Consider the following 27,831-nt stretch of genomic DNA (forward strand, 5'->3'; position numbering starts at 1 on the left):
TCCCCAAGGGCTGCCTCTTTTCTTCTGCCATGCAGGAATACATGGGATCCTAGAGTTGGTAGTGACCCTCAAGGGCCATCCAGTCCAGCCTCCTTCTTCTGCCCTGCAGGAATACATAGCATCCTAGACTGGGAAGAGACATGATAAGTCAAATAAGAAAACCTGTTAACCTGTACTCTACGAAGGCCCAGATTGCACCATAGTTTTGGGCTTTGGTTGAAACTTGTAGTGAGGTCACAAAAAAGGCAAAGTGGGTTGCAGAAAAATGTGTTTGCAAAGCACCACGTTTCTTCAACTCTTGGAAGAGAAAGAGTTGCATCTAGTGAGTTACTATATATTGTTTTAATGCAGTTCTGTTCTTATTCTGTTAGGAATTCAAAACATATTCAGTATATTCTTGCCTAGAACCTGGAGCAGCTTCTGATCAGGACTGATCTGCCATTTGGGATCTCACTCCCTGCTTCAAATTAAACAAACACCTGGGAATAATCTTTGTGGAAACTGCACTTGCATTTGACAGAGATGGTCAGCCAGATGACCGCTGTGGGTCCAACATATTTGGCAAAAGCCCTCCATTTCCTTAACTTTTTACCTTTGTGTTGCAGTTTTAAAAAAAGAAAACTAGAAATTAATAATGAAACTATTTATTTGCCACCCTTTTTAATAATGCAATTATTTATTTATTTGCCACCCTCTTCCCAGAGTGGCATACAATAAAACCAGCCGAGCAAATTTAAAACAGCATGAATTATCAGTGATTTTAAAATGCAGCGTCAGAATTTAGGCTTTGTTTATTTGAGCTCTGCTTGGCAACCTTTACGAAATGCAGAGTTAGGATTGTACACATTCATTAATAGAAGCAAAAAGCACACTTTCCTCAACGCAGAGACATTTTAGGGTTTCTTGGCAAAGCAGGCTGGGCGAACCCTTCTTCTTGATGCAGAACTAGGAGAAGGTTGTGTGCTTTCAAGTCATTTCCAAGAATGTAGGGCCACCCCATCACAGCAGAAGCCCTGAGTGCAAAGAACACAGTCTTCCCCTCATACCTGGGAATCAACAGGTCTCTCTCTCCCTTCAGTTTTCCTTCAGCCAAAAAGGAGGAAGGCATTAACCTTCCTGAGCCATGATCCTAAATTCTTCAATGTGTGCAAGAGAGCTCCTTCAAGCTGACTCTTGATTTATGGCGACCTCATCTATTTCACACGATTTTCATAGGCAAGGAAGACCCTCAGAGGTGGTTTTTGTCTGCTCTTTCCTCTCAAATAGAGCCTACAGCACCAGGGACTCATTAGTGATCTCCCATCCAAGGACTAACCAGGCCCTACCCAGCTTAGCTTCCAAGAACAGACAGGAATCTGGTGCCCTTTAGGGTCTTTAGGGCCTAGATTCTTCAATGTGTGTATGTGCCTTCAAGTTGCCTGTTGACTTATACATAGAATTCTAGAGTTGGAAGGGACCCCAAAAGACATCCAGTCCAACCCTCTTCTAAAATCCTAGTGTTGGAAGATAGTTTCACAGGGTTTTCTTTGGCCAGGAAGACTCTGAGGTGGTTTTGCCAATTTCTTCTTCTGAAATATTGCCTCCAGCACCTAGGATCCTTGGGCGGTCTCCCATCTGAGTCCTAACCAGGGCTGACTTTGCTTAGTGTCCAAGATCACATGGCATCTGATTGTGCCTTTTAGTATATTCAGGTAACATGGATCTTCCATTCTATAAAGACTTAAGAGCCTCCAGCTCTTATAAGGCTTGAAAGCTCCAATGTGATGCATGAGGATATGAAAGGGTAGTCAAGACAGAAATTGGGGGTATATGGAACTGGAACCCCCTTTAATGGGGGGGGGGGGGATAAAGATGTCTTTCAGACCTTCACATCCCCCCGAATAATAGAAACAGTGGCTGGGACCTCTTGGTTATTCTGAATTACAGTAGAGCCATTCACTCAGTTGCTGAACAGTGAGTCTATATGGAGGTAAATCCCATGGATTCAGTGGGTCTTTAGTTACAACCATCTTGGCCCTTAGAGAGAGAGAGAGAGAGAGAGAGAGTGATGCTGTGGTTTACACGTTGGAGACCAGGGCTTAAATCTCTGCTCGGAAACCTTTGAAAGTCACACTCTCTCAGCCGCAAAGGAAGGCAAAAAAAAAAAAAAGACGCCCTGAACAAATTCTGCCAAGAAAACCCCATGATAGTCCATCTTAGTTAGAAATGACTTGAAGGCACACAACAACAACAACAATTCCTCTAGGCCCTTTCATATGTTTAGCTTCCTGGCTGATGCTGGAATACACCAGTTGATGGTTGCAATATGGATGGATGCTGGTGGAGCAGCCAAGTTGTCTCATCCAGTTTCTTTGGTTTGGGTTCCCAGTGGGGTGATATGGGGCAGACAGAGCAGAGCGAATATGAGGTTCTTGCAGCTGAGGAAGCCAGGCTGGGAGACAAGCGAGAGAAGCACAGGTCCTTGCAAGATGGTGGTCTTTGCAAGATGGAGGTCCTTCCAAGATGAGGTTCTCCCAAGACAACAGAGCGCCCCTTTCTTTGCTGATTATCTGGGAAAGGAAAGAGTGGGTCTGGTTAGCAAAGAGAACCACTTCCTTCCCCATGATGAGGATATGAATATCTGCATTGTTTATCCATTGACTGAGTTTTGATATGCCCACATGCAGGTAAAATGGGACACAATCCATTGCAGATCCCTCTGTGACTTAAAGCTGATATTGCCCAGACCCCCCTGATGGCTTTTCTTAGGTTTCAACTCATCTTTGGTGATCTTGAATCCAAGGCTCAGCTGTGACTCAAATGCCCATTCTCAGATCTGAGCATCTCTGTCTCTGGTGGGACAGTGATGCCCCTTTGACCTTACCATACTGCCCGCCCTCCCCTCCCCCCCATGGCAAAGCCCTCCAAGGAACTGACTCTCAGCCCAACTGCTAAATGGAAAGAGATGGACTCACAGTCCACCCCGGTTGCGACTGTTGTGGTCATTCATCCTCATGGCCTTGAAGAAGAGGACGGTGCCCGTGATGATGCCCAGAATGCCAATGGCAAGGCCCAGGCCACAAAGCACGTTCTCGGTCGTCTCGGGGAGAGGGGTAGGCTCCTTGGCATCTAGGGGTGAGAAAGACACAGGAGAAGACACAAGGCAAGGATAAGTGTGTGTGCGTGTTTGTGTCTTGCATCTGTGTGAAAGACCCCAGAACAAGCCCTGACAATCTCCTTTCTCCCAGAGTGTCTTTGCCCTGAAATCCCAGACTTATGTATCGCATGCACTTACAAACTCCTCTATGCCAGTTATGTCTGTGCTATCACAAAGGTACCAATTGTGACGAATTGTCAGCGTTTGTTGTTGTTACCTTCTCACCACACTTGACCTGTCCACCCTTCCTGGCAAACAAATATTTATCTGCCAACTGAGTCTTGGTTCTCATGAAGCGACCTGCAGTCCCCTAAATGTTATGCTAAATAAAATTGGTTGGCCTTAATATTGTTTGGAGCATTACCAGGCTCATGATTCCACTTCAGGTGCAACAAGGAGTATTTTCCTGCACCTTTCCTGCCCTCATGATTATGCCTACTATGGGTGTATCTTTTTCACACTTCAGCTGCGAGTCAAACATTATGTAGTTTATGGTACCCCACAGTCCATTAAAAGCCCAGATTTTGGTTTGTAGGCTTCTACATCATTTGATAAGGGTATGATACTATTTTGTTTTTTGGTGTTTGAGAGCCAGTGTTTTGAGCATTGGACTTGGGGTTGCGATCCCTGAGGACCTCCAAACCGGGGAAAATGTAGGACAAGGTTTTAAAATGTAGGACCTTTTAAAAAAATTACCTGGCCAGGAAATTAAAAAAAAAAGGTCCTACATTTTTAAACCTTGTCCAAGGCCTCGTTGGGGCCTGGGGGAGAGCGTCTCCCAAGTCCCAGCGAGGCCTTGGAGGACTCTGCGATCGCGGAGCCGCTTCCAGGACCTCGCTGGGGCCTGGGAGACAGCGTCTCCCAAGTCCCAGTGAGGCCTTGGAGGACTCCGCGATCGCGGAGCCGCCTCCAGAGCCTCGCTGGGGGGGGAATCCCGGCGGCGGGGCCAAACCGGGGCGAGACCGTGCGGACCCACCCCAAACCGGGAAAGTCCCGCCCCCAGGCGGGATATGGCAAGCCTAATTGGACTGCAACACTGGGAACCAGGGTTCGATTCCCAGCTTGACCATGAATCCGACTGGGTGACCTTGGGTGAGCCATACTCTCTCAGCTTCAGGGGATGGTGGTGGTAACCCCCCTCTGGACAAATCTTGCCAAGAAGACCCCATCATAGGTTTCCTTTAGGGTCACCCTAAGTCAGAACTGACCTGAAGGCACACAGCAACAACAACAAGGCAAAGCTGACAAGCCCCCTCTGAACAAATCTTGCCAAGACAACATCATTACAGATTCTCCTTAGGGTTGCCCTAAGTTGGAAAATGCATGCAACAGCAACTATGAACCCACATGTTGTGTTTCAGTGCACACTTTTTGCTATGGCTTGTGTTCCCAAAATGGCATCATGGACATTTGGCTTAAGTCTGGAGGGTATACGAGAATGTGTGTGTTTCCATTTGTTCCTTCTTTTCCTGCCCAAGGAAAGCCCACTTTCATGTTCTGTTAACTGTCTGGAAAAGTGGAAAGGGCATTATAAACAAAAGTTGTTGCTGTTGTTGTTATGGTTATAGCACCTGCAAGGCACACAAATCCTTATTATAAGCGAGAAAGGAGTATGCACTCACAGCACACAGTGGGAGATGGGATCACAAAACAAAACCCACTATTACCAAGAAGGAGTAACTGGTGGGAAGGCTTCAGTTTCCCCTGCAAGTGTCCTGGGACACTGAAAGTGATCCAGTTTGGGCCAAAAATCTGCCCCGATAAGGTTTAGGTGGCAAGCTGGAGTTTCTGGGTTTGGTGGGGAAAGATGGCTATGATTCTATGATTCTATGATTGTATATTTGTGTATGATGTGGGGGGTGGGTAAGTGGGGCTGGCAATGGACAATTGTCCAAATATTGCCGCCGACAAATCTCTTTTTTGCTGAGGCCAAGCGAATTCTTTTGGTAGGCTTTGGGCCCTACAGACATTAGGGTTCATCCCATAGCCTTGCTTTCCCCCCTCTTGTCCTAAAACGACAATAAAAAAGGCAAGTTACTAGATCTTAAGGGAAACTTTAAAATCAAAATTAATTCCAATATCTCCTAAGACTGAAAAAGGTGGTTGAGTAGGTGCTCCATAACGCCATTGTCTTTCCCACAGATAAACCAAAGAGGACATATAATGCAATAATGCTGGTCTGCTTAATGCCCTACATGGGTCAGATCATAGGGCTTTTCAGAGTCTGCGTTTCTGATTTCAAACAGAACATTAATGCAATAATACAGATATGTTCAATATTATACACGGGTCAGACCTTAAATGGAAAGGCTGTTATACATAAAAGTTGTTGTTGTGTTAAGGCACCTGTAAGGCACACAAATGATTACTATACCCAAGAAGGGAGTGTGCAATCACAGTATATGGCTGGGATCACACAGTTCAGATTCCTTTAAAAACAAAAACAAACCCACTGTTACCATGAACAAGAAGAAGTAGCTGCGTGGAGAGTGGGTTCAGTTCCCCCTGCAAGTTGCACTGGAAGTGATCCAGGTTGGTCCAAAAATCTGTCCCTAGAAGGTTGGGTGGCAGGCTGAAGTTTCTCAGGTTGGGAAGATGGGCACCATATTTGTTGTATAGTGGGAGGGGTTTTTTTTTTGGGCGGGGAGAGTTGGGGATGAAAAATTGTCCAAAATTTGCATCCTCCAAATTGCATTTTTGATGGGGCCCAGGGAATGCCTTCGGGGGAAATGCCAGGTGACTTTGGGCCCTGCAGACATAGGGTTCTGGTCTGCATTCATCCCTTGGGCTTAGGGTTGCCATAAGTCAGGACCTCCAAACTGGGACAAATGTAGGAAAAATGTAGGGCAAATGTAGGACAAAATTTTCAAATGTAGGGCACATTTTTTTAAAATGGAGGACATGCAAAAATTGAAGATTTTAAAAAAAAATTTCATATAAATGCATGTTTTTTAGGCATGATCAAAATGGAGGACATTTGGTATTATTCCTAGACAGATGGCAGAAATGTGCTTCCTTTTCTGGCCAAAAACCAGAAGAGGAGGAAGAGTGGAAGAAGCAGAGGAGGAGGAAGAGGAAAAGAAGAAAAGGAGGAAGAAGAGGAGGAGGAAGAGGGGAAAAGGAGGAGGAGGAAAAAGAGGAAGTAGAGAGGAAGAAAAAGGGGAGGAAGGGGGGAAGGATGAGGTGGAGAAGAAGAGGTGGAGAAGAAGTGGAGGAGGAAGAAGAAGAAGGGAAGGAAGAGGAGGAGGAGGAGGAGGAGGAGGAGGAGGAGAGGAGGAAGAAGAAGAAGAGGAGGAGGAAGAAGAGGAGGAGGAGGAGAGTAAGAAGAAGAGGAGGAGGAGGAAGAAGATGATGAAGAAGAGGAAGAAAAGGAGGAGGAGAGGAGGCAGAAGGAGGAGGAGAAAGAAGAGGAAAGGCTCTTCTCCTGCCTGGCCACCTCCCTCGCCGGCGGAGGAGGCAACAAGGCAGCGGAAAAGGGCCTCGCCGAGGTGAGACCCTTTCCCGCTGTCAGGCCACTTCCCTCGCTGTCAGAGGACGCCAAGCAGGGAAAGGGCCTCGCTGAGACAAGGATCCTTTCCCTGCCTGGTGTCGTCACGGGGGTGTGTGTCCTGGGGGCGGGGCCAAACCGGGGTGGGACCGTGCGGACCCGCCCCAAACCGGGAAAGTGCCGCCCCCAGGCAGGATATGGCAACCCTACTTGGGCTGCATTTTCCCCATCTTTCCCTAAAATGACAGCCAAAAACTGCAAGTTACTAGATCTTAAGAGAAACTTTCAAATAAAAATGAGGAAAGTGAAAAGGAAGGGAAGCTGAGCAGGTGGCTCCGTAACTCCATCATCATTCCCAGGGGTAGACCAAACAGGACATAGAATGCAATAGCGCTTAATGTCATACATGGCTCAGATCTTAGGGCTTTTTAAGAATCTGGACTTCTGATTCCAGAAAAGAGTAAAAAAGAGTAAAGAGGAAGGAGGCCTGAGGGCAATGACTTACACCAGATCTTGGTGAGAGGCTCCTGGAGACCCCAGTGGTCCACCTGGCAGGCGTAGAAGTCTCCATCCTCCGGGACAAAGGGCAGGTAGGAGAACTTTCTCATGGTGTTGTCTGCACTAGGATAGAAACTGGTCTCCTGAACCCCCTCAGAGACCTCCTCCCCGTTCTTCAGCCAGGTGATGTTCAGGACTGGAGGGAAGAACTTATCCACAAAGCAAATCAGCACATTGGGATCCCCTAACGCCACGGGGTCTTTGGTATACATGGTTGCCGAAGGAGCCACTAGGAAAGATAGACAAGGAAGGGGTCATAAATGCATTGCCTGGATCTTTTTAGTGCAAACGTTTCTGAGCTTAAAGTGGTGTCAGGGGCATCACTAAGGGGGTGCGGGACGCACCAGGTGGCACCTTTAGTGGGAGAGACCCCATTGCTCTTGAAACATTGGCATCCCTTTACAATGCTGAAGAGATGGTATCAATGGGGCAAGGCTCAGTCGGAGGAGAAAGGAGAGGGTCCCTTAGGTGTTTTTTTTTTTAATTAAAATTAAATTTAACAGGTTTTTTTAATTTTTGCATTCTTTTAACATTTTCTTTCAAAAGCTCACATTTTACTAAATTTATATAGAATAGTGCAGTAAAATGGTATCCCTTATTTTAAAAATGGAGGGGGGGGGTGAGGATTAAGCCTTGGATGCTTGAATCCGTGGATGTGGTGGGCTGACTGTCCTGACAATTGAAAAGAAAGTCTCATAAGCCAAGGAGAGAATTTATTCTGAATCAGGAATGTAATGTCACTGGAGACTGAGAGCACCAGTTTTAACTGTATTGCTCTTTTAAACTGGAAGCTGCCTCTAGGCCTAATTTTGGGAGGAAAGTTGGATTGAAATTCATCATCATCATCATCTCAGTTGTTCTGAAAATGCACATAAGAAGGCATACAACTCCTTTGATGTATGTGCTTCTCCCCTCCTGACAGTAAGAGCTATTAGATAGTGGAATACACTCCCTCAATGGAAAGTGGTGGAGTCTCCTTCTTTGGAGGTCTTTAAACAGAGGCTGGATGGCCAATTGTTGGGGATGCACTGATTGAGAGTTCCTGCATGGCAGAAGAAGGTTGGACTGGATGGTCCTTGTGGTCTCTTCCAACTATGATTCTATGACTGGATCAGCCAGTGAATGCTTGCAATATGGGATCAGCCAGTGGCTTGGACAATTTATAGTGATAATAATACTAATACCAGTGGTGCTACTTGGGGTGTGTGGACCGCACCAGGTGGCACCCTGAGGGAGGGTGACCCCACTGCTCCCAAACACCTGCCTTTTGCCAGAAATCATAGAATCCTAGAGTTGGAAGAGACCCCAAGAAGGGCCCTGATCCAGTCCAACCCCATTCTGCCGTGCAGGAACTCTCAGTCAATGCATCCTCATTGACAGATGGCCATCCAATGGACCGTGGCATTCACCTGTGTCTCTTTAAAATGCTGAAGGGAGAGGGTGAGGGGTGAGGCTCACTGGGAGGAAAAAAGAGAGGCTTCAGGTGATTAAAAAAATGAAATGATATTTTTTTAAAATATATTTTTCTTTTAAAAACTCACATTTTACTAAATTTTCACTTTAACTGCATGAAACTACCTCTGTCTAAATGCATCTATTATGTGCATATGATATTGTAATGTAACAGTATAATTTTAATTTTGCTAGTTGTTTATCTCACAACTATGACCATTGCATACACTGATATATGGGAATTACAATTTACAAGTTACATTAGTACAAAAAAACAAACCACATTAAAATGGTGTGGTATGGAAAGGGATCAATGGATGGGGTGACACCATGAGTTACCATGCCGGGTTTGGTTTCAGAACCCCTCATGGATACCCAAATCCATGGATGCTCAAGTTCCATTATATACGATAAGGTGTTGTTGTTGTTGTTGTTGTTGTTGTTGTTACAGTGGGCCCTTGGTATCTGCTGGGGTTTGGTTCCAGGATCCCCCATGCAGCCAAATCCATGAGTGCTGAAGTCCCCTTACATACAATGGGGTATTATTTTTTCCAGAGAACCAGGGTGGCATAGTGGTTAGAGTGTTGGACCATGACTCCAGGGACCTGGGTTCGATTCCCAGCTCAGCCATGAAACCCACTGGGTGACCTGGGCAAGTCACATGCTCTGCCAGAAGTCAGAAATTACTTGAAGACACATAACAACAATAACAACAAATTATTTATCATTTGTTGTTGTTGCTGTTGTTACAACTTAAGGTATGTGGATGACAGCATCCCCGCAGCTCTGGAACTCTCTTCCCGGCGAGCTCCGCTGGGTCACCTCCCTTGACCAATTTAGGAAGAGGTTAAAAACCTTCCTCTTCGAACAAGCCTTTCCCCAGACATTGTAACACCTGCACTCTCCCCATTGCACATTGCGCATGCACTTTTAAGTCAGCTAGTTTGTGTTTTAGCCGTGTAATTTTTAATCCTGTTTTAATTGCTTCTATATTGATGTATTGACTGTTGTTTGTAATGTGCAGATTGTGTGCAGTTTATGTTACCCGCTTTGATCTACCCGGGAAAAGCGGGCTACAAATAAAGGAATTATTATTATTATTATTATTATTATTATTATTATTATTATTATTATTATATTGTTGGAAGACATCACAGACTTGGGTCAGTTAATAAGGAAGGCCAAAGACGAAAGTGCAACGGCAGGCTTATTGCTGAACATAGAGAACACAAAAATAATGGCCCCAGAAGAAATAGATAAACAGCTTACTAGACAAGGAGGCAATGGAAATAGTTAAAGAAGTCCCCTGTCTAGGATCAAACATTGACCAGAATGGAGACGGCAGCCAAGCAAGAAGAAGAAGGCTAGGAATGGGAAGGGCAGCTATGAAAGAACTGGGAAAGATACTGAAGAGCAAAGACATACAACTGAGCACTAAGTCAGGATCCCCCAGCAGGCCACTGTCTTCCCCATCATCCCCATCCAACATGATGTGAGAGCTGGACAGTCAAGGAAGGACAAAGAAAATCAACACACCATTTGAAATGTGGGGCTGGAGAAGAGCATTGAGAATACCATTTAGGAGAGGGAACAAGACAAACCAATGGGTCCTAGAGCAGATCAAGCCAGAACTCTCCCTGGAAGGAGCCAAGATGATGGGATCGAGGCTCTTGCCCTTCGTGAGAAGGCAGGGCTCCCTGGAGAGAACAGTCATGCTGGGGAAGCGAGGAGGGACTCTGTGAAGGAGGCTGTGGGTCTGGATCTGCATGACCTGAAGAGAGCAGGAGGGTGGGAAAGAGTCTTGGAGATGCCTCATCATCCACAGGGGCACCATCTATTATTATTATTGTTGTTGTTATTATTATCATTATTATTCTTATTGAGATCCCACCTCTTTAAACGGAGGCTGGCTGGAGTGCTTTGCTGGAGAGTTCCTGCCCGGCAGAATGGGCTTGGAGGTGCTTCTTATCACCCCGATGGCTATGATCCCTCCTCCTCCTCCTCCTCCTGCTTCCCCGGGGGCCCTTGGCATCGGCGGGGCTTTGCTTCCAGCCAGGGCTCCCTGCGGACAGCCCCGCAATCCCCGGATGCTCAACTCTCCTCAAAAGACGGACTGGCAGCCCTGCGATCAAACGGGGGAAGCTGGGGCTTGCTTTTTGGGGTGGTGTTTCCTGGGGGGCTGTCTAGCCGTGGCTTTGGGTGGGATCTGTGGGTGCGAACCCTCCCTCTGAGGCGGCAGGCGCAGGGCTGCTCTCTGACCCTGGCCAGGCAAGGGATCGGGGCCACCCAGCTGCCCTCCCCTCCCTCCCTCCCTCCCTCCCTCCCTGGGGCTCCCGACCGCGTCTCCCGGGGAAGGGAAGGGGTCCCGGCCCAGCCCCCTCCTCCCCTGCCGCCTGCTGGCTGCTACCGTTCTGGCCTTGGCTCCGGTTGCTGAGCGCCATGAAGACCTCCAGGTTGTTCTTATCGATGCTGAGGGAGCCCAGGGCCACCGCCGCCTCGAAAGTGGCGAAGCCGGGGAAGTCCGGGAGGCGCCAGTGGGTCTCCCTTTGGCCCCAATCCACGTGGAAGATCTCCTGGCCCTGGAACTGCTGCAGGAACTGGCCCTCGTCCGCCTCCGGGGCCCCAGGAGCCGGGAAGCTCTCCTGGAAGAAGTCCAGCCCCACGTAGGTCTCCTCGGCTGCGGAAAGGAAGGGAGAGGAGGGTGGGCTCCGGCGGCTGCCTTGGAAGGCGCTTGGGCTTCTCTTTTCTGAGCCTTCCTGGGGAAAGGGCTCTAGAGACAGATGCTAATAACAAGAATGATGATCAAGGAGGAAGAGGAAGAGGAAGAGGAAGAGGGGGCCACCCTCCCAGGGCAGCGGGCAGAGCCTGGGAGCCGAGAGCGGCCGACCTGGCAGGGCTGTTGTCAGGACAGAGGAGGAGGAGGAGGAGGAAGCGCGCCTGTCCCTCTCGGGGGGTGTCCCCCTTCGCCCCCTTTTTCCTCCTGGGGACCAGGCGCCTCTCCTCCTCCTCCGGACTCACCTTCCAGGGCGCCGCCGGTGGGCTGCGAGGCCAGAAGTAGCAGCAGCAGGAGGGGGCGGGCGAGGGCCCCGAGTGGCCGGGGACGAGGGGCTCCGGAGGAGGGGGACTGCCAGGCCCACCCTGCCGCCATCGGGCTCTTCTTCTGCCGGCGCCAGGAGAGGAATGGGCGCCGAAGAAGGACTCTCTCTCTCTCTCTCTCTCTCTCTCTCTCTCTGGCCAATGAGAAAAGAGCGGCGGCGCTGACCGGCCTGTTGCTGGGAGAAAACCCGTCCGGGAGAGAGAGGAGGGGGCTGGGGAGGGCCAAGGGCCGGGAGAGGAGGGGCTGGGCAAGGGGGCTGTCCTGTCACCCTCTTCACCTTCCTTCTCCAGGCTAAGCACCCCCAGCCCCCCCAGTCTCTCCTCAGAGGGCTTCATGCTTTCCAGACCCTTCACCATTGCATTGTATTTTTAAAAGGTCGTACGCCACTTTGATTCTGGAAACAAAAAACAGGATATACATTAAAGTTTTATTTATTTATATTTATTATTATTAGTCGCCCTCCTTTGGACACATGGCTCCAGTTTCTCAATGTCCTTTCTGAATTGTGGGGCCCAGAACTGGACACAATATTCCAGGTGGGGCCTGACCAAAGCAGAATACAGTGGCACTATTACTTCTCTTGATCTAGACACTAGACTTTTATTGATGCAGCCTAAAATCGCATTGGCCTTGTTAGCTGCCACATCGCACTGTTGGCGCATGTGAGGAACGACCTAGGGATGTCATATTGAGGAGGGAGCAAGCTTGTTTTCTGCTGCTCCAGAGGACAGGACACAATGGAGCAATGGATGCAAGCTCCAGCGAAAGAGATTGCAACTAAACATTAGGAGGAACTTCCTGAGAGTAAGAGCACACTCCCTCAAAGGAGGATAGTGGTGTGTCCTTCTTTGGAGGTCTTTAAACAGAGGCTGGATGATGAACATGTTTCAAAGGGGATGCTTTGACTGACTTCCTGCATGGCCGAAGGGGGTTGGACTGGGTGGCCCTCGGGGTTTGTTCGAAGCCCCGAATTCCCGAGGCCATCAGTCCGATGTGGCTGTGCTCTCGGTTCCTCTGCCTGGCGACTGGTGACGCGGGCGGGCTTCTGACTCTGATTGGCCCAGTGGGGCGGGGAAGGGGTCGCCCCAGGAAAGTCTCCGTCGGGGCTCTTGCGGGAGGCGAGGGGAGAAGCAGAGGCAGAGGCTGGAGGTGGCCATGGGGCCGGTGGGGTCCGTCTGGGCGATGGCGGGGGCTTTCTTCCTTCTCCTGGTGTCCGGGGCTGCAGCGGGGCCCCCAGGTGAGTCTGCCGGGCAGAGAGGGGCAGGGCCCTTGGGAGGCAGGGGGATGCTGCCGGCCGCGGGCCCTTCCACAGCCCCTCAGTCAGTGAGGAAGGCCTTTCGGGCGAAGGCCAAGGAATCATAGAATCACAGAGACCCCAAGAAGAAGGGCCCTGACCCAGCCCAAGCCCCTCCTTCTGCCATGCAGGAACTCTCCTTCAAAGCATCCCCTGGAACAGGTGGCCATCCAGCCTCTGCTTAAAGACCTCCAAGGAAGGAAACGCCACCTCTCAGGGAGAGCCCCTTCCTTCCCTCCTTCCTTCCTTCCTTCCTTCCTTCCTTCCTTCCCTGCCCCCGAGAGCCCCGGGGAGAGCCTCGCTGGGTCCTCTGGGTCCCCAGAGTTTCTAGCCCCTCGCCCAGGCCCTGCTCCATGCGCCCCTTCCCCTCCAAGGAAAGCCCCGCCGCAGCCGGGTGACAGATCCCAAAGGGACCAAGTAGATCCAGCTGGCTCCAAAGGATCCAAGGCCTTGTGCAGCTTGTCTTGACTGAACAGCTGCTCAGCCGCCTTAGGCTGACTCCTCTTCTCTGCTAAGAGAGTCATAGAGGAATGCCATCCATGGCAGGGCTTAAGCCAAAGAGTTCTGGAGCCCAGAAACCCAACCGCTGCGCCACACAGTCCCCAAAGGAAAGGCGAGGCGAGGCGTGGGAGAAGGAGCTTTGCTGGAGCTACTCACACGCAGCAAGCGGAGACTAGGAGCAGCCTGGGCCAAGGCTGCAACCTCCTCCTCCTCGGGGAGCCTGGCTGGGAGTCCCGAGGAGCCTCCGCTTCCAGGTCCCCAAGGCGCCTTCCTTCCTTCCTTCCTTCCTTCCCTCTTCCTTCCTTCCTTCCTTCCCTTCATCCTTTCCTTCCTTCCTTCTTCCTTCCTTCCCGAGGCCTCTCTCCTTCTCTCCCTCCCCAGGATCCTTCTTCGTCCACCAGAGGAGAGGCGAGTGCCACTTCAACGGGACCGAGACGGAGACCAAGACCGTGCGCTTCTTCCAGAGGTACATCTACAACCGGCAGGAGGTCGTCTACTTCGACAGCCAACTGGGACGCGTCGTGGCCCTGGCCCCCATGGTCCAGTCCAACGTCGACCGCTTCAACCGGGATAAAGACCTGCTGCAGAGGTCGATGGCCGAAGTGGAGCGCTTCTGCCGCCACAACTACGGCATCATCGAGCCCTTCGCCCTCCGAAGGAGAAGTGCGTCTCCCCCCCCCACCCCCACCCCCCGTTCAGGAGGAAGAGGGGCTTCCCACCCAGGAATCCTCCCCCTTTGCCCCCCCCGCTCTTCCCACTCCCCCAGAGACCCCCCCCCTTTGCTCCCGGCAACCCTACCGAGCTTTGCTTCAGGCCTAGGGATCTGTCATGATAAACAGTAGGAGGGAGTGTGGCGATATAGGAACAATAGCGCTGTGGTTAACTAAAGGGGAGCCCGAAGGGAAGGGAGGGGCAATCAATGGAGGGCAATGTTGGGGACCAAAGGGACAACAGCAGCAGATGCGGGGCGCCAATTAAGGGAGGGGGCGGACCACAGCAGGTGACCCCTAAGAACAGAGGGGTGTGTGAGAGAGAGAGAGAGAGAGAGAGAGACCCCACTGCCCCTCAAACACCTACATTTGGGCAAAAGCAGGCTGTGGCATTCCCCGGCTTCCCTTTAAGAAATGGGGGGAGCCAAGGAGGGATAAGCTCCAGGGGAGGAGAAAGGAGTGGCCCCAGAAGGTTTTAAATTAAAGTTTCAAATTTCAAAATTTTATGATTTTTTAAAAATGAAACTTTTGAAACTTTTATTCTTTTAAAATTTCCTTTAACAACATCACATTTTAACCAAATCATCACTGTGTATATTATTATTATTATTATTATTATTATTATTATTAACCTTTATTTATAAAGCGCTGTAAATTTACACAGCGCTGTACATACAATCTTTTAGTCAGACAGTTCCCTGCCCTCAGCTTACAATCTAAAAAGACACCACACAGAAGGAGAAGGAGAAGGGGAAGGGGGTGCTGGTGGTGTATATATAAATACGTTTAGGTTGTGCAATGCATATGATATGGTCATTTGAAGGTATCATTTTAATTTTTCTAATGGTTTATGTCAGAACTTTTAGCATTACATTACATTAGTGTATAGGAATTATGACTTACGAGTAACATTAGTGCCAAAAAGCATTACTAAGGATTCTATTAGGTGTGAAAGGGGAAGAGGAGGTCAATGGAGGGGGATGAGGACACCATGAGTGACTACACCAGGTGACACTAACCCAAGGTGTAGTTTTATGTCTTGTTTACATCATGAGGCAGGGCACTGAAGGGGAACAGAGGACACCTTCCTTCCTGGGACAGATGATAAGATAATGAAGATGTGTGTTCCACTGTCAACAGTTTCCAGGCTAAACATCCCCAGCATCTCCCTCAGTCCTTCCTCACAGGGCTTCATGGTTTCCAGACCCTTCACCATTTTAGTCACCCTCCTTTGGACACATGGCTCCAGTTTCTCAATGTCCTTTTTGAATTGCGGGGCCCATACATAATTTTTAATTGTATGATGTTTCATTTTTATATTGTTGGAATCTACTTTGATTCCTCTGTGAAAAAGCAGAATAAAAATTATTATTACTATTACTATTATTATTATTATTAAGTCACAAATCAACAAACATCAATATAACATAAAATAATTATTCCTTTATAGGTCTTCATTGTTGTTTATAATAACCTCCCCTGCCGTTTCATTAGTCATTTTGTTCCTCTGTAATTTCCATTTCTCCATGGAGTTGGCACCTAGGAAGGTAAAAGTACCTAGTGTTGGTGTATGGGAAAGTAAAGGTGCATAGAGTTGTTGTACTGGAAAGTAAAGGTGTGTGGAGCATAGAAAAGTAAAGGTGCATAGAGTGGGTGCATAGGAAGGTAAAGGTGCATAGAACTGGCACATAGGAAAATAAAAGTGCATACTTTTGCAGACATAGGGTATTGGGGGGAAGTCCTCCTGCCTTACTTCTGGGAAGATTCAACTACAGTAACATTCTCTCTCTTTTGTGCCTTTAGTACACCTTTTAGCCCATCATCCTGGGATGATTGCCTGATGCTTTCAGAGGTGGAGGATACAGACCACATTGACCTAGTTTTCAGCCCAGATAGGAAGCTGATCCACCTTCTCCCCCCTCTTCCACGGTGCCCAGAAACAGACTTGGCCTGGGGCCCACAGCTGAGAGCCCATTGCTCTTCCTCTCCCATCCTCACCCTTTCCTTCCTTCCCCTTTTTCTCTGCCTTCTACTCCAGTTGAACCCAAGCTAAAGATCACCACCATGGAGTATGACTCTTCCTCCCACAATATGATGCTGATTTGCTCTGTGGACAGCTTTTTCCCCACCAAGATCAACATCATGTGGCTCCGAAATGGGAAGGAGGAAGACAAAGTGATGACCACAGACCTGATCGATAATGGGGACTGGACCTACGGGATCCAGGTGATGCTGGTGACAAAGCCAGAGCGGGGAGACGTCTATACCTGCCAGGTGGAGCATGCCAGCTTTGCCAGCCCTGCCTCCATCCAGTGGGGTGAGGAACTGACATTGTTTCTTTGGGGTTTGGGAAAGGAAGGGGCACCAGGGACCACATGGCAAACATATGAGTACTAGTCCACCCCCTTGCTGTACAGGAATACCCAGTTCCCCAAACATGAACATCCAGCCTCTGTTTAAAGACCTCCAAAGATGGAGAATCCACCCAGGGTGGTCAGATGCCTTCCTTTCCCAGGACATGTCCTACATTTCAGCCTTCTCTCCAGGAGGAATACCAAAATGTCCTCCATTTAGGGTGACCTGACACTCTCCTTTTCCAGGATGTGATCCACATTTCAGCCTTCTCTCCAGGAGGTATTCCAAAATGTCTTGGGCGATCATCTTCTCTGTATTTCCACATGTCAATCTTCTGTCCAGGAGAAATTCCAAAATGTCCTCCACCCAGGGAGACCAGACATCCTCCTTTTTCAGGATGAGTCCTACATTTCAACCTTCTATCTAGGAAGAATATCAAAATGTCCTCCATTTTGAACATGCCTAAGAAGCATGAGTTTATATTTACACAAATATAATAGAACAGGACCCGGAACAATGGATGCAAGCTCCAGGAAAAGAGATTCCAGCTAAACATGAGGAGGAACTTCCTGACAGTAAGGGCTGTTGGACAGTGGAACACACTCCTTCCTCGGAGAGTGATGGAGTCTCCCTCCTTGGAGGTTTTTAAACAGAGGCTGGATGGCCATCTGTCGGGGATGCTTTGATTGAGAGTTCCTGCATGGCAGAAGGGGGTGGACTGGATGGCCCTTGAGGTGTCTTCCAACTCTATGATTCTTGCATTCTAGGATTCTCTGACCTCCAAAGATGGAAAGTCCATGATCTTCATAGGGTTCATATTTCATTGTCAAAATATGGTCAAGAAGTCCTTCTTAAGGTTTAGGTGGAATCTCTTTTCTTATAATTCGAATCCGTTGGTTCCTGTCCTGGTTTCTGGAGCAGCAGAAGACAACTTGCCTCCATTTTCTCCTTCCCTTCCCATTTTTCAGGATGGCTTCCCTCGTGTCCCCTCTCAGTGTTCTCCATGCTACAGGTGCCCAAATTTCTAACTCATTCCTCACAGGGCTTTGGGTTTCCAGACCCTGAGATATTCCCTTCCCTATAACCCACACCCTCAACCTGCTTCCTCATTTTCTAGTATGCAGATTGGGAGGCTGTGTGTGAAGGACTCTGAGGGGTTCAAGGTGCCCTGCATCTTTCTGGGCTAGCCCCAGAGACCCCACTTTCTTTTCCTCCCTTCCTTTGTTTCCTTCCTTTTGCAGAACCCCAGTCAGACTCTGCCCGGAGCAAGATGTGGACAGGGGTCGTGGGCATCCTCCTGGGGGTGGTTTTTGTGGCTGCTGGGCTCTCTTTCTACCTGAGGAACAAGAAAGGTGAGCAGAAAGTTTCCCTTTCTGTGTGTGTTTGTAATGTTGTGGAAGAGGGACTGGTCAAAATATTTGCACTTGCAAAATGCTCTCCCATTGTCGCAGATGCTAGCAGAATTTAGTATCAACAAGTCCCACTCTCACCCAAGAATGGGAACCTGGAAACCTTCAGGAGTTGATGGATTGCAACTCCCAATGTTCCTTGCAGTGATATACTCAAATCATTTAGTCCAAATCTCAAGCCAAGTCTCTAGTCTCTGCCTTCAAGTAAAGTCTCAGGTCCTTACAAAATACTTTTAAGTCACGTCTCAACTTGCATCTCAAGTCTGGGAGCCAACTTTTAATAGAAAAAAAGGACAGGTGCATTTCTTGGAGGGGAACAGCAAATGTGTTAGGCAACGGGCTTGAAGTGGGGGTTGAGATGTGCTTGCCAGCCTGTCCCCACTGTACATAAAAGAAGCCTTCTGAAGATTTCCAAAAGCTTCAGAAGGATCCTTCCACTAGTTGCTGTTCCCTTCTAAGAAATGTGTCCTGTTTTCTATCAACGGGTCTTGCCTGCTGCTCAAAGTAAATGGCACTGAGAATCACTTACTAAAGACCTACAAGTCAAGTCAAGTTAAGGTGTCATTTTGGCCAAGTCATGTCCAAGTCAAGTCATTGAAACAACTTGAGTCTGACTTAAGTCCCAGTCAATTGACTCGAATCTACATCACTGGTTCCTAGGCTGACCAAGGAGTTTGATGTGACTTGCAGTTGAATGATATCCAAAGGGCCACAGGTTCTCCATCTCCAAGTTAAGTTGCCAGGATCCCAGGGTCAATTTGCAAGATCTGAAGGCCAGAGCAGCCAACCCTGGGTTTCAGGGCTGAAGGTCATGTGATACAATGCAGTTTTGGCTTCTGACTGGGAATTTGGAAGGAATGGAGCCATTTCCATCTTCACCTCCACCCTAAGATTCTATCTATCTATCTATCTATCTATCTATCTATCTATCTATCTATCTATCTATCTATCATCCATCCATCCATCCATCCATCCATCCATCCATCCATCCACAATGGAGTTTTGGCTGCTAGCTAGGAATTTGGAAGGAATGGAACTGTCTCCATCGTTACCTTGAGATTCTATCTATCTATCTATGGACAGGACTGGGTGCAAGTGGTTGGGGGACTGGAGAAAAGAATGCAGGTTTCCTTCTGTGTAGGCTTACCATTTATTTGAAACATATGCAATAAAACGATGTTAAATTACAGAATGTGGTGTGTGTGTGTGTGTGTGTGTTTTGCGGTGGGAGGGGGGATCAATAATCCTCCTGTGCTGTATACTATTGTCCTGATTTTGTGGAAGAGAATCCTTCCTTCCAACGTTCAGCTTCCGTAGGGCATGGTGGAAGAGATGTATAGTGACCTACAGAGCTATTTTGGGGGCTGTTTTGACCTGGCATTGGAGGGTGAGGCAGGTAGTCTGCATTTCTAGGGACAAACCATTCTCTCCTTTTCTCTCCCCCCAACAGGTCGAACTGTGACCCAGGCCACAGGTAACATTTCCTCTGCTGTCTTCTGCCTCAACATTTCCCACCACCCACTTGCCCTGCCCCATGTTTTCCTGCAAAGGTATCCCAAGGAATTGTGAAAGAGCCCAGTGATGCCCAGGCATTTAGTAAAGAGGAACAAAGCCCACAAAATGAGTCAGTTTTGTGGGCTTTGTTCCTCTTTCCTAAATGCCTGGGGCGATTCTCCCGGCTTAATAGTCCCACCTGCACCCCTGATTTCTGGGAGGGGGTTTTAAACCGAGAGAGGAAGAAAAGGCAGAAAGTGCAGCCAGGGGGAAACTTGGGTGGGGTGTAAATTGGGCTAATAGGTTTCACGGGTGTCAAAATGGATGCAACTGGTGCTACTGCTCTTCCTCACTCATGATTTTCTTTCTCTGCTTCCAGTTGGGCTCATGAATTAGACTCTGTTGCCACTTCTTCGCATTGTGGAGAACCACAATCCATCCTTCCTGGAGACAGTTGCCCTGAGAACGGAGGATGCAAACTTTGGAGGGAGAGCTTGAGGGAGAGCCTCACAGACCACCAGCCCCCTTCTCTTCATCTGGACAGTCGCAGCCTTTGCTTGCCTTCCTTTTGCTTCTTTTCCGCTTGCAAGAGAAGGGTTTGGGTGTTTGGGGTCAGCTCTATCCTGTCGATTGCCAATTATTGAAATCTGGCTCCTCTCCTCCCTACAGATGGCCCAGTCCTCTTGAATTCCTCTAAGAGAGACCCCAAATCTCAGTTTCATGGTAACCAAGAACCTTGTCCTGCCCTAAAGGAGACAGTCTTTTGGGATTCCTTGTTCCCTTGGTGTGTGTGTGTGTGGGGGGGGTCAACTCCATCCTGTCAGTTGCCAATGACTGAAATCCAGTTCCTCTTCCTCGTAAAAAGCGTTCCCTGGAGATGACCCAGCCTCCCTTGAATTCAGAATCTCCCTTTAAAGGCAACCAAGAACCTTGTTCCACCCTAAAGGTGACAGCCTTCGAGGTCCCACACAGGACTGTTTTCTCCAGGAACAAAATGGCTGGCAAGGTTCTCATTACTAGTAAATTAAGAGGTTTATTTTTTTATTATTATTATTTTTAACAATAAGGAAACCATGAGATGATGCCTGGGTTGGACCTTTCTTGCCCCTGAGGATCCAAAATTTGACATAACTCTATGTAAAGCTACATTATTCGCACCACTCCTCTGTTCCCCCCCCCACCATCATGGCACCCCCAAATGCCAAGGAGGACCCAAGTTTTTGGAGACGAGGGCCCATGTGTTGCTTTTGTTGGCTCCTGGCTAATTAATTGAACTGTATAAATGCCCAGCTGCTGCTTATTTTACGATGATAACAATCCTCTTTCTGTAATCACAGCCTTGATATAATTCTGGTCCTGTCAATAAATACATGCCTTCCTTCTTCCCAGCCTCCCTCCTTGTTGCTGTTGAGTGCCTTCAAGTTGTTTCTGACTCATGGCAACCCTATCACAGGGTTTTCTTGGCAAGTTTCTTCAAGGAGGGTCTTGTTCAATGGCATTCCCTGAATAGATGTGTGGGCAGAGTCACCATCTGGGTTTGTGGCAAGGCTTTGCACTGGTGTCCACATCTGTGTTGTATATCCTCCTTTAGGTAAGGACCTGTTTTGAGGTTTGGAGGTAGGGTTGCCATAATTCTCTACAATAAACCAGGACAAAATGTAGGACAAAATTTAGACCAAAATATAGGACAACTGTAGGATAAAATTTAGCCCAAAATGTAGGACAGTTAAGGTCCGCCATTTTTCTTAAATGTCCTACATTTTGGTCTAAATTTTGTCCTACATTTTGTCCCAGTTTTTAGTAGAGAATTATGGCAACCCTATTTGGAGGCTGTCTGTAGGTGAGTAAAGGTCTGCCACCAAGACTCTTTGAAAGGGCAGCATTATTGTCCAGAATGGGAAGCCAGTGTGGGTGAATGGAGGTGCGGGGAGAGGGCTGCCTTGCCATGCTGCCTTCTCCAACCAGGGGAACAACGCCTTTGGCCTGGCTGGCTTGGCATGGGCATAGAATCATAGAGTTGGGAGAGACCTCAAGGGCCATCCAGTCCAACTCACTTCTGCCATGCAGGAACCCAGCCCCAACAGATGGCCATCCAGCCTCTGTTTAAAGATCTCCAAGGAAGGAGACTCCACTGTCAAACAGCTCTGACTGCCAGGAAGTTCATCCTAATGTTAAGGTGGGATCTCTTTTCATGTAGCTTGCATCCATTGTTCCGGGTCCTAGTCTCTGGAGCAGCAGAAAACAAGTTTACTCCATCCTCAATGTGACACCCCTTCAAATACTTAAACAAGGCTATCATATCACCTCTTAACTGTGTCTTTTCCAGGCTGAACATACCCAGTTCCCTAAGTCTCTCCTCATATGGCATGGCTTCTAGACCCTTCACCATCCTGATTGCCCTCCTCTGGACACCTTCCAGCTTATCAACATCCTTTTGAAGGGACAGTTTGTGTCTCAGGTGGTTCCAGTCTACCTGCTTTTTTTGCAAATGCTGTGTTACCCAAAAAGCTGGGGGTCCTGGGAAAGCACCCACAAATGAATATATTTTAGGGGGATTTTGATACCCCAAATAAGAATACACTTTGGTCGGGGCAGCATTCAGCCTGGGATCTTTTCCAAAAGAAGGCTGCCTCCTAATATTTTTAGATTTGATGTTGTCAATATTTTGTTTCCCAAACAAGGGAAACTCTAATTTCCAAAATGCACCACCTCCAGAGGAGACTCTTTTGCCTGGACATGGGTTACCTGTTTGCAGAAGACAGCTCTCCAGTTCTTTCAACTCAGAGGTCCAGCTCCCTTCCCCCTTGACCTTTTTTTGGGGGGGGGGCTTCGGTGGCAACTCATCCTCCACCTTCCCTGCAATACACACACACAGACATACACACACATATACAGTTTCCTGTCCAATTTGTGGAGACAGCCTTGCTCAGCTCTACATGTTGCTCTATGGAGATGGGTTCCTCAAGGAGTCAATGCTCCCCATTCCTCATTGAAGATGTATTTTTGGAGATGGCAGATGCCCAAAATTTATTTATGTGTTGGATTTATAGCCTGCCTTTCTCCCAGAATGGGAATCAAGATGGGATTCAAATGCTCTCTCTGTCTTTGGCTCAAAGCACCCCACAGCCTGAATCCAATTATAGGAGACCCATTTGTGGAGCATTTGATTAGTAACCCATGCTGCAGAAATAATGCAGTTGGGCATTGCTTTAACTGCCATGGCTCCATGATATGGAATCTTGGGACTAGACTTTTGTGAGATCTTTAGCCTTCCCTGTCAGAGGGCTCTAGTGCCCCCACCAAACTACAAATCCCAGGATTCCATAACATAGAGTTGTGGCAATTAAGGCGGTGTCAAACTGCATTATTTCTGCAGTGCAGATACAGCCTAGAATTCATCCTGGAAGTTGCAGTCAGATGGAGTAACTTTTGTAAGGTCTCGTAATGACAACTGGCCTTATATTTAACCTGTCCTTGGCGGAGTTTTACTCCCTGGAGGTCTGAGTTTGCAGTTTGGGTGTCTTCCTAGATCCACCCTCGTGGCCAAATGTCCAGCTTCCCCAGCCCCCAGAAGGACATTTGCAGAGTGAGAACCAGTGCGTTGGTTGAAGAACGAGGGTCTTTGGGGTGCAGACCAGGAAATGAGACATCTTTGGGAAGAAATGAGTGGCCTAAATACCCTTAAAAAGGCATCAGATCTCACCTGATTTTGGAAGCTAAGCAGGGTCAGCCCTGGTTAGGATTGGATGGGAGACCACCAGAGGAAGGAACTGGCAAAACCCCCTCTGAAGATTCCTTAATGATAATAATGGTCTAAATACCCCAAAGACACCAGATTCCGTCTGATCTTAGTAGCTAAGCAGGGCCAGCCCTGGTTAGTCCTTGGAGGGGAGACCACCAACTAACTCGCAGTGCTGAAAGCTCTATTTCAGAGGAAGAAACTTGCAAGACCTCCTCTGAGATTCCTTGTTGGTGATAATACCGGACTAAATACCCCAAATGCATCAGATTACCATTTGACCTTGGAAACTAAGCAGGATCAGCCCTTGGATGGGAGACCATTGGGTGCTGGAGGTGTTATTTCAGAGGAAGGAATTGGCAAAAGCTCCTCTAAAGATTCCTTGATGATAATAATAATTGCCTAAAGACCCTTAAAAGACATCAGATTGCCTCTGGTCTTGGACATTAAGCAGGGTCAGCCTTGGTTAGTCCTTGGAGGGGAGACCACACAAACTTCTTGTTTTACGTTCCCAAGCCCTTCATGGACTATTCTTCCTTCTCCAACCTTTCAGTCTTCATTTCTTCGCATCCACTGCTTGGGAGCTGTGTTCAAGAAACTCAGCACTTTGTGGGACTTTATTTTAGACTTGAGATTGGAACCAATCAGACCCTCCACAATTATCTTGGTCATCGGTTGCTAGGCAGATCAAGGATGGCTTTTGCAACAACCACCTCTTGGATTGTAAATCTCCATGGCAGAATTAATGCAATTTTGATACCACTTTAATTGCCGTGGCTTGAGGCTATGGAATTCTGGGATTGGTAGTTTTGTGGGATACTTAGCCTTCTCTGCTGGAGAGCTTGGGGCCAGCATTACTTTTGCAGTGGCTCAGCATCCTAGGAGACTCCCCCCTTTTTCTGGGCTCTTTTCTGAACCTCCTGCAGCAGATTAGAAACCAAAGCAGCCTTGAATTAGAAGGAAGTTTGGCTTCCTCTTGGCTGACCTCAGCTGCTCGGACAATTTCTCTCTTTGGTTTCTCCTGAAGGCCTGCTGAGCTTTGCAGCTTGGTCCAAGCACTGGGAAGCGAAATCGAATCCTCCCTTGCTGCGTCTGTCTGGTTCCCCGGCTGCCAGGGATGATGGAGGAGGGAGGAAAGAGGAAGATATGGGGGGCAAGTGACTCCATGTGGGCCCTGAGAGGCTTCCCTTCAGTGGCCAGGGGGCTTCCAACTATGGCTATCTGGCGCATGTCCACCTGCATCAAGGGTGGCCTGTTTCAGTGCTGTGTTAGTCCAGAGTATTAGATTGCAAAGGGGTCTCTTGCAACACCTTTGAGTTTTAACTGTGGGAAAGAAGTTGTAGCATGTAGACTTACATGCCATGCATCAGAGAAAGGCAGGCCTAAGTCTATGAAAGCATGTGCTGCAACCTTTTACCCCACAATTGGTTTCAAATGGGCAAGATCCCTTTGCAGAGGTGATGTAGTTCCTTGCATCGGATTAATTAAGTACACTTAGGGTGAAGAAATGAAAAGAAATATAGGATGGAGGACTCTTGGCTTGACAACCGTCCATGTGAAAGGGATCTGGGGTTCCAAGTAGACCACAAGTTGAACATGAGTCAACAGTGTGATGCGGCAGCTAAAAAGGCCAATGCAATTTAAGGCTGCATTAATAGAAGTATAGTGTCTAGATCAAGGGAAGTAATAGTGCTTCTCTATTCTGCTTTAGTCAGGCTCCACCTGGAATTCTGTGTCCAGTTCTGGGCACGACAATTCAAAAAGGAATTTAGTAAGCTGGAGCTGGAACTAAAATGGTGAAAATGTTAAAGTGGATTGGTGGATAAATGACTTGTAAATAATAGATACAATGAACACTTGGTTTTATAAAGAAAAGGTAATTGGATATTATATATGTTATGATATAGTTTAATAGCAGGCCAGTGTTAGATTATTTTATAGAGTTAGTCAAGGGATTATGACATGTGCTAAGGGCAGGTTGAAACCGTGGGGAAGGGGGGTTCTTTGTGGGACAGCCAGGTGGGGTGCTATCGCTGTGAGAGAGAAGACATGTTCATGGTTCTGGCTGCTATCCTGTCTCCAAGGGGTGCGCAAAGGGAAAACAGACGGTGTGAAAGAATGTCATACAAAGAAAGTGCTGGTGAGATGGGAAAGTTGCTTTGGTGGGAACTTCTGAATTCAAGTGACCAATGATAGATTTGGTTGGACTATGGGGGGGGGGGGCAGGTTCTCCAAAAGAACTGTATAAAGATTGTGTTTTAGGGCTGACAATACTCCAAAGTCATTAGTGCCTGTTATTCTCTGTCTTCTTTTCGTCAATAAATCGTCCTGAGAAATACTCCAGCGCCTGGTTCTTGGTGAGAGCAGAGCTTGCTGAGCAGAGATGTGACCCTTGGCAGGCCTTTAAACAGAGGCTGGGTGGTAGGGCTTGGGGCGTCTGATCCTGCATGCTGGGAGGGGTTGGGGTTTTTAAAAAGTTATATGTATATAACATTTATATTATAAATCGAAGTCCCTTCCTCTCTCTTGTTGTCCAGCAGGGACTTTCCTAGACTTGAGACTTGAGCAGCTGAGCCAATCACAGCCTCCAGGACTGTCTTGCTCATCGGTTGCCAGGCAGAAAAAGGATAGTTTTTGCAACAACCTTCTCTTAGTGCTGCATCTGCACTGCAGAATTTAACACAGTTTGACACTGCTTTCATAGAATCATAGAGTGATAGAGTTGGAAGAGACCCCAAGGGCCATCCAGTCCAACCGCATTCTGCCATGCAGGAAATCCCAATCAAAGCATCCCCATTGATTCAGCCTTCTGTGCCAGGGAGCTCTGGGGCCCCCACAAACTACAAATACCAGGGACTCCCAGGATGGAGCCATGGAAAGTGGTCTCAAAGTGCCTTATTTCTACAGACATCCCAGGTTAAGGGTGTAACCACTCATAAACTGCCATGTTACTGTCTGGCAGAATCCTGGGATTTGTAATTTAGGGGTATGCAGCCTGGTCTTTGCTGTCCCCCCAAATACTACAAATTCCAGACTAAAGGTTTAGCCACATTGTAGAATTAAAACAGTTTGACATTGCTTTATGTGCTGTGGCACTGTCTTGCAGAATCTTGGGATCTGTAGTTTGGTACCTCAGTAAACTACAGAGCCCAGGTTTCTGTGGGAAAGAATCACTGAGGTTAAAGTGTTGTCAAACTGCTTTGATTCTGCAATGTGTAGAAACCCTAAGAGGTGGCTGTTGCAAAAACTGCCCTTCCCCTGCCTGGCAACCAATGACCATAACAGTCCTCGAGACTCTGATTGGATGAGCTCAAGCTGGGACTCCTGGAAGCTTCCTGCAGAACATCAGAGGGGAAGGGGCCTGCCATTTATAGGCATATATAATATAATATATATATAATTATGGCCTGGACTAAACAAACATTCATTCTGCAGTAAATGCATTAGGTCTCTGCTTCGGAACCCAAGCCTAGGCCCTGAAGAAGGCCGCTAGAGGAGGAAATGCACTCTGTCCATGCTCAGAGGCACCCTCCCTCTCCCCCTTTCTTGTGGTCCTATTGCCACCTCACTTCTCCCAACTGGCCCAGAGTCCTTTTTCCAGGCAGATGACCCCAAACCCATCAGAGAAAAGCCCCCAACCTCTTTAGCTCTTGCCCCACTCCTATCATTGTAGCCAATCAGCTGACAGAGTGCAGGTGATGTCACCAGTTGCTGGCAGACTCTGGATGGTCAGAGACAGAAAACTACAGATCCGAGGAATCCATAACACTGAGACATATGCTGCATCTGTATTGCAGAAATAATGCAGTTTGACGCCGTTTTCACAGCCCTGGCTCAAATGTTAAGGAATCCTGGGATTTGTAGTTTCTGATGGAGAAGGCTATGTATCTCACAGAACTACAAATCTCAGGACTCCTTAACATTGAGCCATAGGCTGCATTTGTGTTGAAGAAAGTAATGCAGACTGACACTGCTTTCACTGCTGTGGCTCCATGCTATGGAATTCTGGAATTTGATGTTTGGTGACACATTTAGCAGAGAATTCCGGTGCCGGCACAAACTACAGATCCCAGGATTCTATAGCATGAAGCCGTGGCAGTTAAAGTGGTGTCAAACTGAAGTGTAGATGCACCCAGAGAGGGCTCAAGACCTTGAAAAACTACAAATCCCAAGGTTATGTAGGATGGAGCCATGGCAGTTGAAGTGGTGTCAAACTGCATTCATTCTGCAGTGTAGATGCAGCCTGAGAAAGTGAGAGACTTCTGGGCCAAATCCTGCCCAAACTGCCCCTTCCCACAGCTATTTCCTCTGGAAATGCATTGGATTGCATTGGCTTTTTTAGCTGCAGCATCACACCGCTGGCTCATGTTCCGCTTTCATTCCTTTGCATTTCAGGAAAATGGCTTCTTCCACTGTGTATACTGCACATGCTCAGGAGAACTCTCCTTCCCAGCCAGCAAGTGGAATATATATGTGTGTGTGTGTGTGTGTGTGTGTGTGTTGTATTGTTTTGTTCGGCCTTTGGCAATGAGCCACCTGGCAGAAAGGAAACCCCCAAGAATACGGGCAGCCAGTGATCCTGCTGACCAAGCTCTTGTG

General features: G+C 48.0%; 3 protein-coding genes across 5 annotated transcripts in view; 2 read left to right on the top strand and 1 right to left on the bottom strand.

Moving 5' to 3' along the window:
- LOC149278109 (uncharacterized) overlaps positions 1-27,831 on the top strand; it is a 705,984-nt gene that overhangs the window by 621,445 nt on the left and 56,708 nt on the right. The window lies entirely within an intron of this gene.
- LOC149278130 (H-2 class II histocompatibility antigen, E-D alpha chain-like) lies at positions 723-11,819 on the bottom strand. 2 transcript variants are annotated; one of them, XM_089502364.1, is made up of 5 exons: positions 11,652-11,817; positions 11,041-11,310; positions 7,129-7,410; positions 2,955-3,108; positions 723-2,549 (listed from the first exon to the last, which is right to left on the bottom strand). In XM_089502364.1, exons 1-5 carry the CDS (start codon positions 11,779-11,781, stop codon positions 2,546-2,548), a joined length of 840 nt encoding a protein of 279 aa, XP_089358490.1. In that variant the 5' UTR covers positions 11,782-11,817; the 3' UTR covers positions 723-2,545. The 2 variants fall into 2 exon arrangements, with proteins under 2 accessions (XP_089358490.1, XP_089358491.1); XM_089502365.1 differs by lacking the exon at positions 723-2,549 and having other exon boundaries at positions 2,951-3,108; positions 11,652-11,819.
- On the top strand, positions 12,845-20,877 carry LOC149278131 (H-2 class II histocompatibility antigen, E-S beta chain-like). 2 transcript variants are annotated; one of them, XM_089502341.1, is made up of 6 exons: positions 12,845-12,967; positions 13,907-14,188; positions 16,274-16,552; positions 17,832-17,942; positions 19,450-19,473; positions 19,873-19,983. In XM_089502341.1, exons 1-6 carry the CDS (start codon positions 12,886-12,888, stop codon positions 19,887-19,889), a joined length of 795 nt encoding a protein of 264 aa, XP_089358467.1. In that variant the 5' UTR covers positions 12,845-12,885; the 3' UTR covers positions 19,890-19,983. The 2 variants fall into 2 exon arrangements, with proteins under 2 accessions (XP_089358467.1, XP_089358466.1); XM_089502340.1 differs by having other exon boundaries at positions 12,847-12,967; positions 19,450-19,549; positions 19,873-20,877.

Source organism: Sceloporus occidentalis, unplaced genomic scaffold, assembly GCF_023333645.1.
Source record: "Sceloporus occidentalis isolate IW3139 unplaced genomic scaffold, rSceOcc1.0.p SCAF_201, whole genome shotgun sequence".
NCBI lineage: Eukaryota > Metazoa > Chordata > Lepidosauria > Squamata > Phrynosomatidae > Sceloporus > Sceloporus occidentalis.

Coding starts and splice junctions, on each gene's coding strand:
- LOC149278130 (XM_089502364.1), bottom strand. CDS start 11,781: ATGGCGGCAGGGTGGGCCTGGCAGTCCCCCTCCTCCGGAGCCCCTCGT. Junction 7,411..11,040: donor CCGGAGCCAAGGCCAGAACG/GTAGCAGCCAGC, acceptor TATCTTTCCTAG/TGGCTCCTTCGGCAACCATG. Junction 3,109..7,128: donor GCCTCTCACCAAGATCTGGT/GTAAGTCATTGC, acceptor TCTCACCCCTAG/ATGCCAAGGAGCCTACCCCT.
- LOC149278131 (XM_089502340.1), top strand. CDS start 12,886: ATGGGGCCGGTGGGGTCCGTCTGGGCGATGGCGGGGGCTTTCTTCCTT. Junction 16,553..17,831: donor CCCTGCCTCCATCCAGTGGG/GTGAGGAACTGA, acceptor TTCCTTTTGCAG/AACCCCAGTCAGACTCTGCC. Junction 17,943..19,449: donor CTACCTGAGGAACAAGAAAG/GTGAGCAGAAAG, acceptor TCCCCCCAACAG/GTCGAACTGTGACCCAGGCC.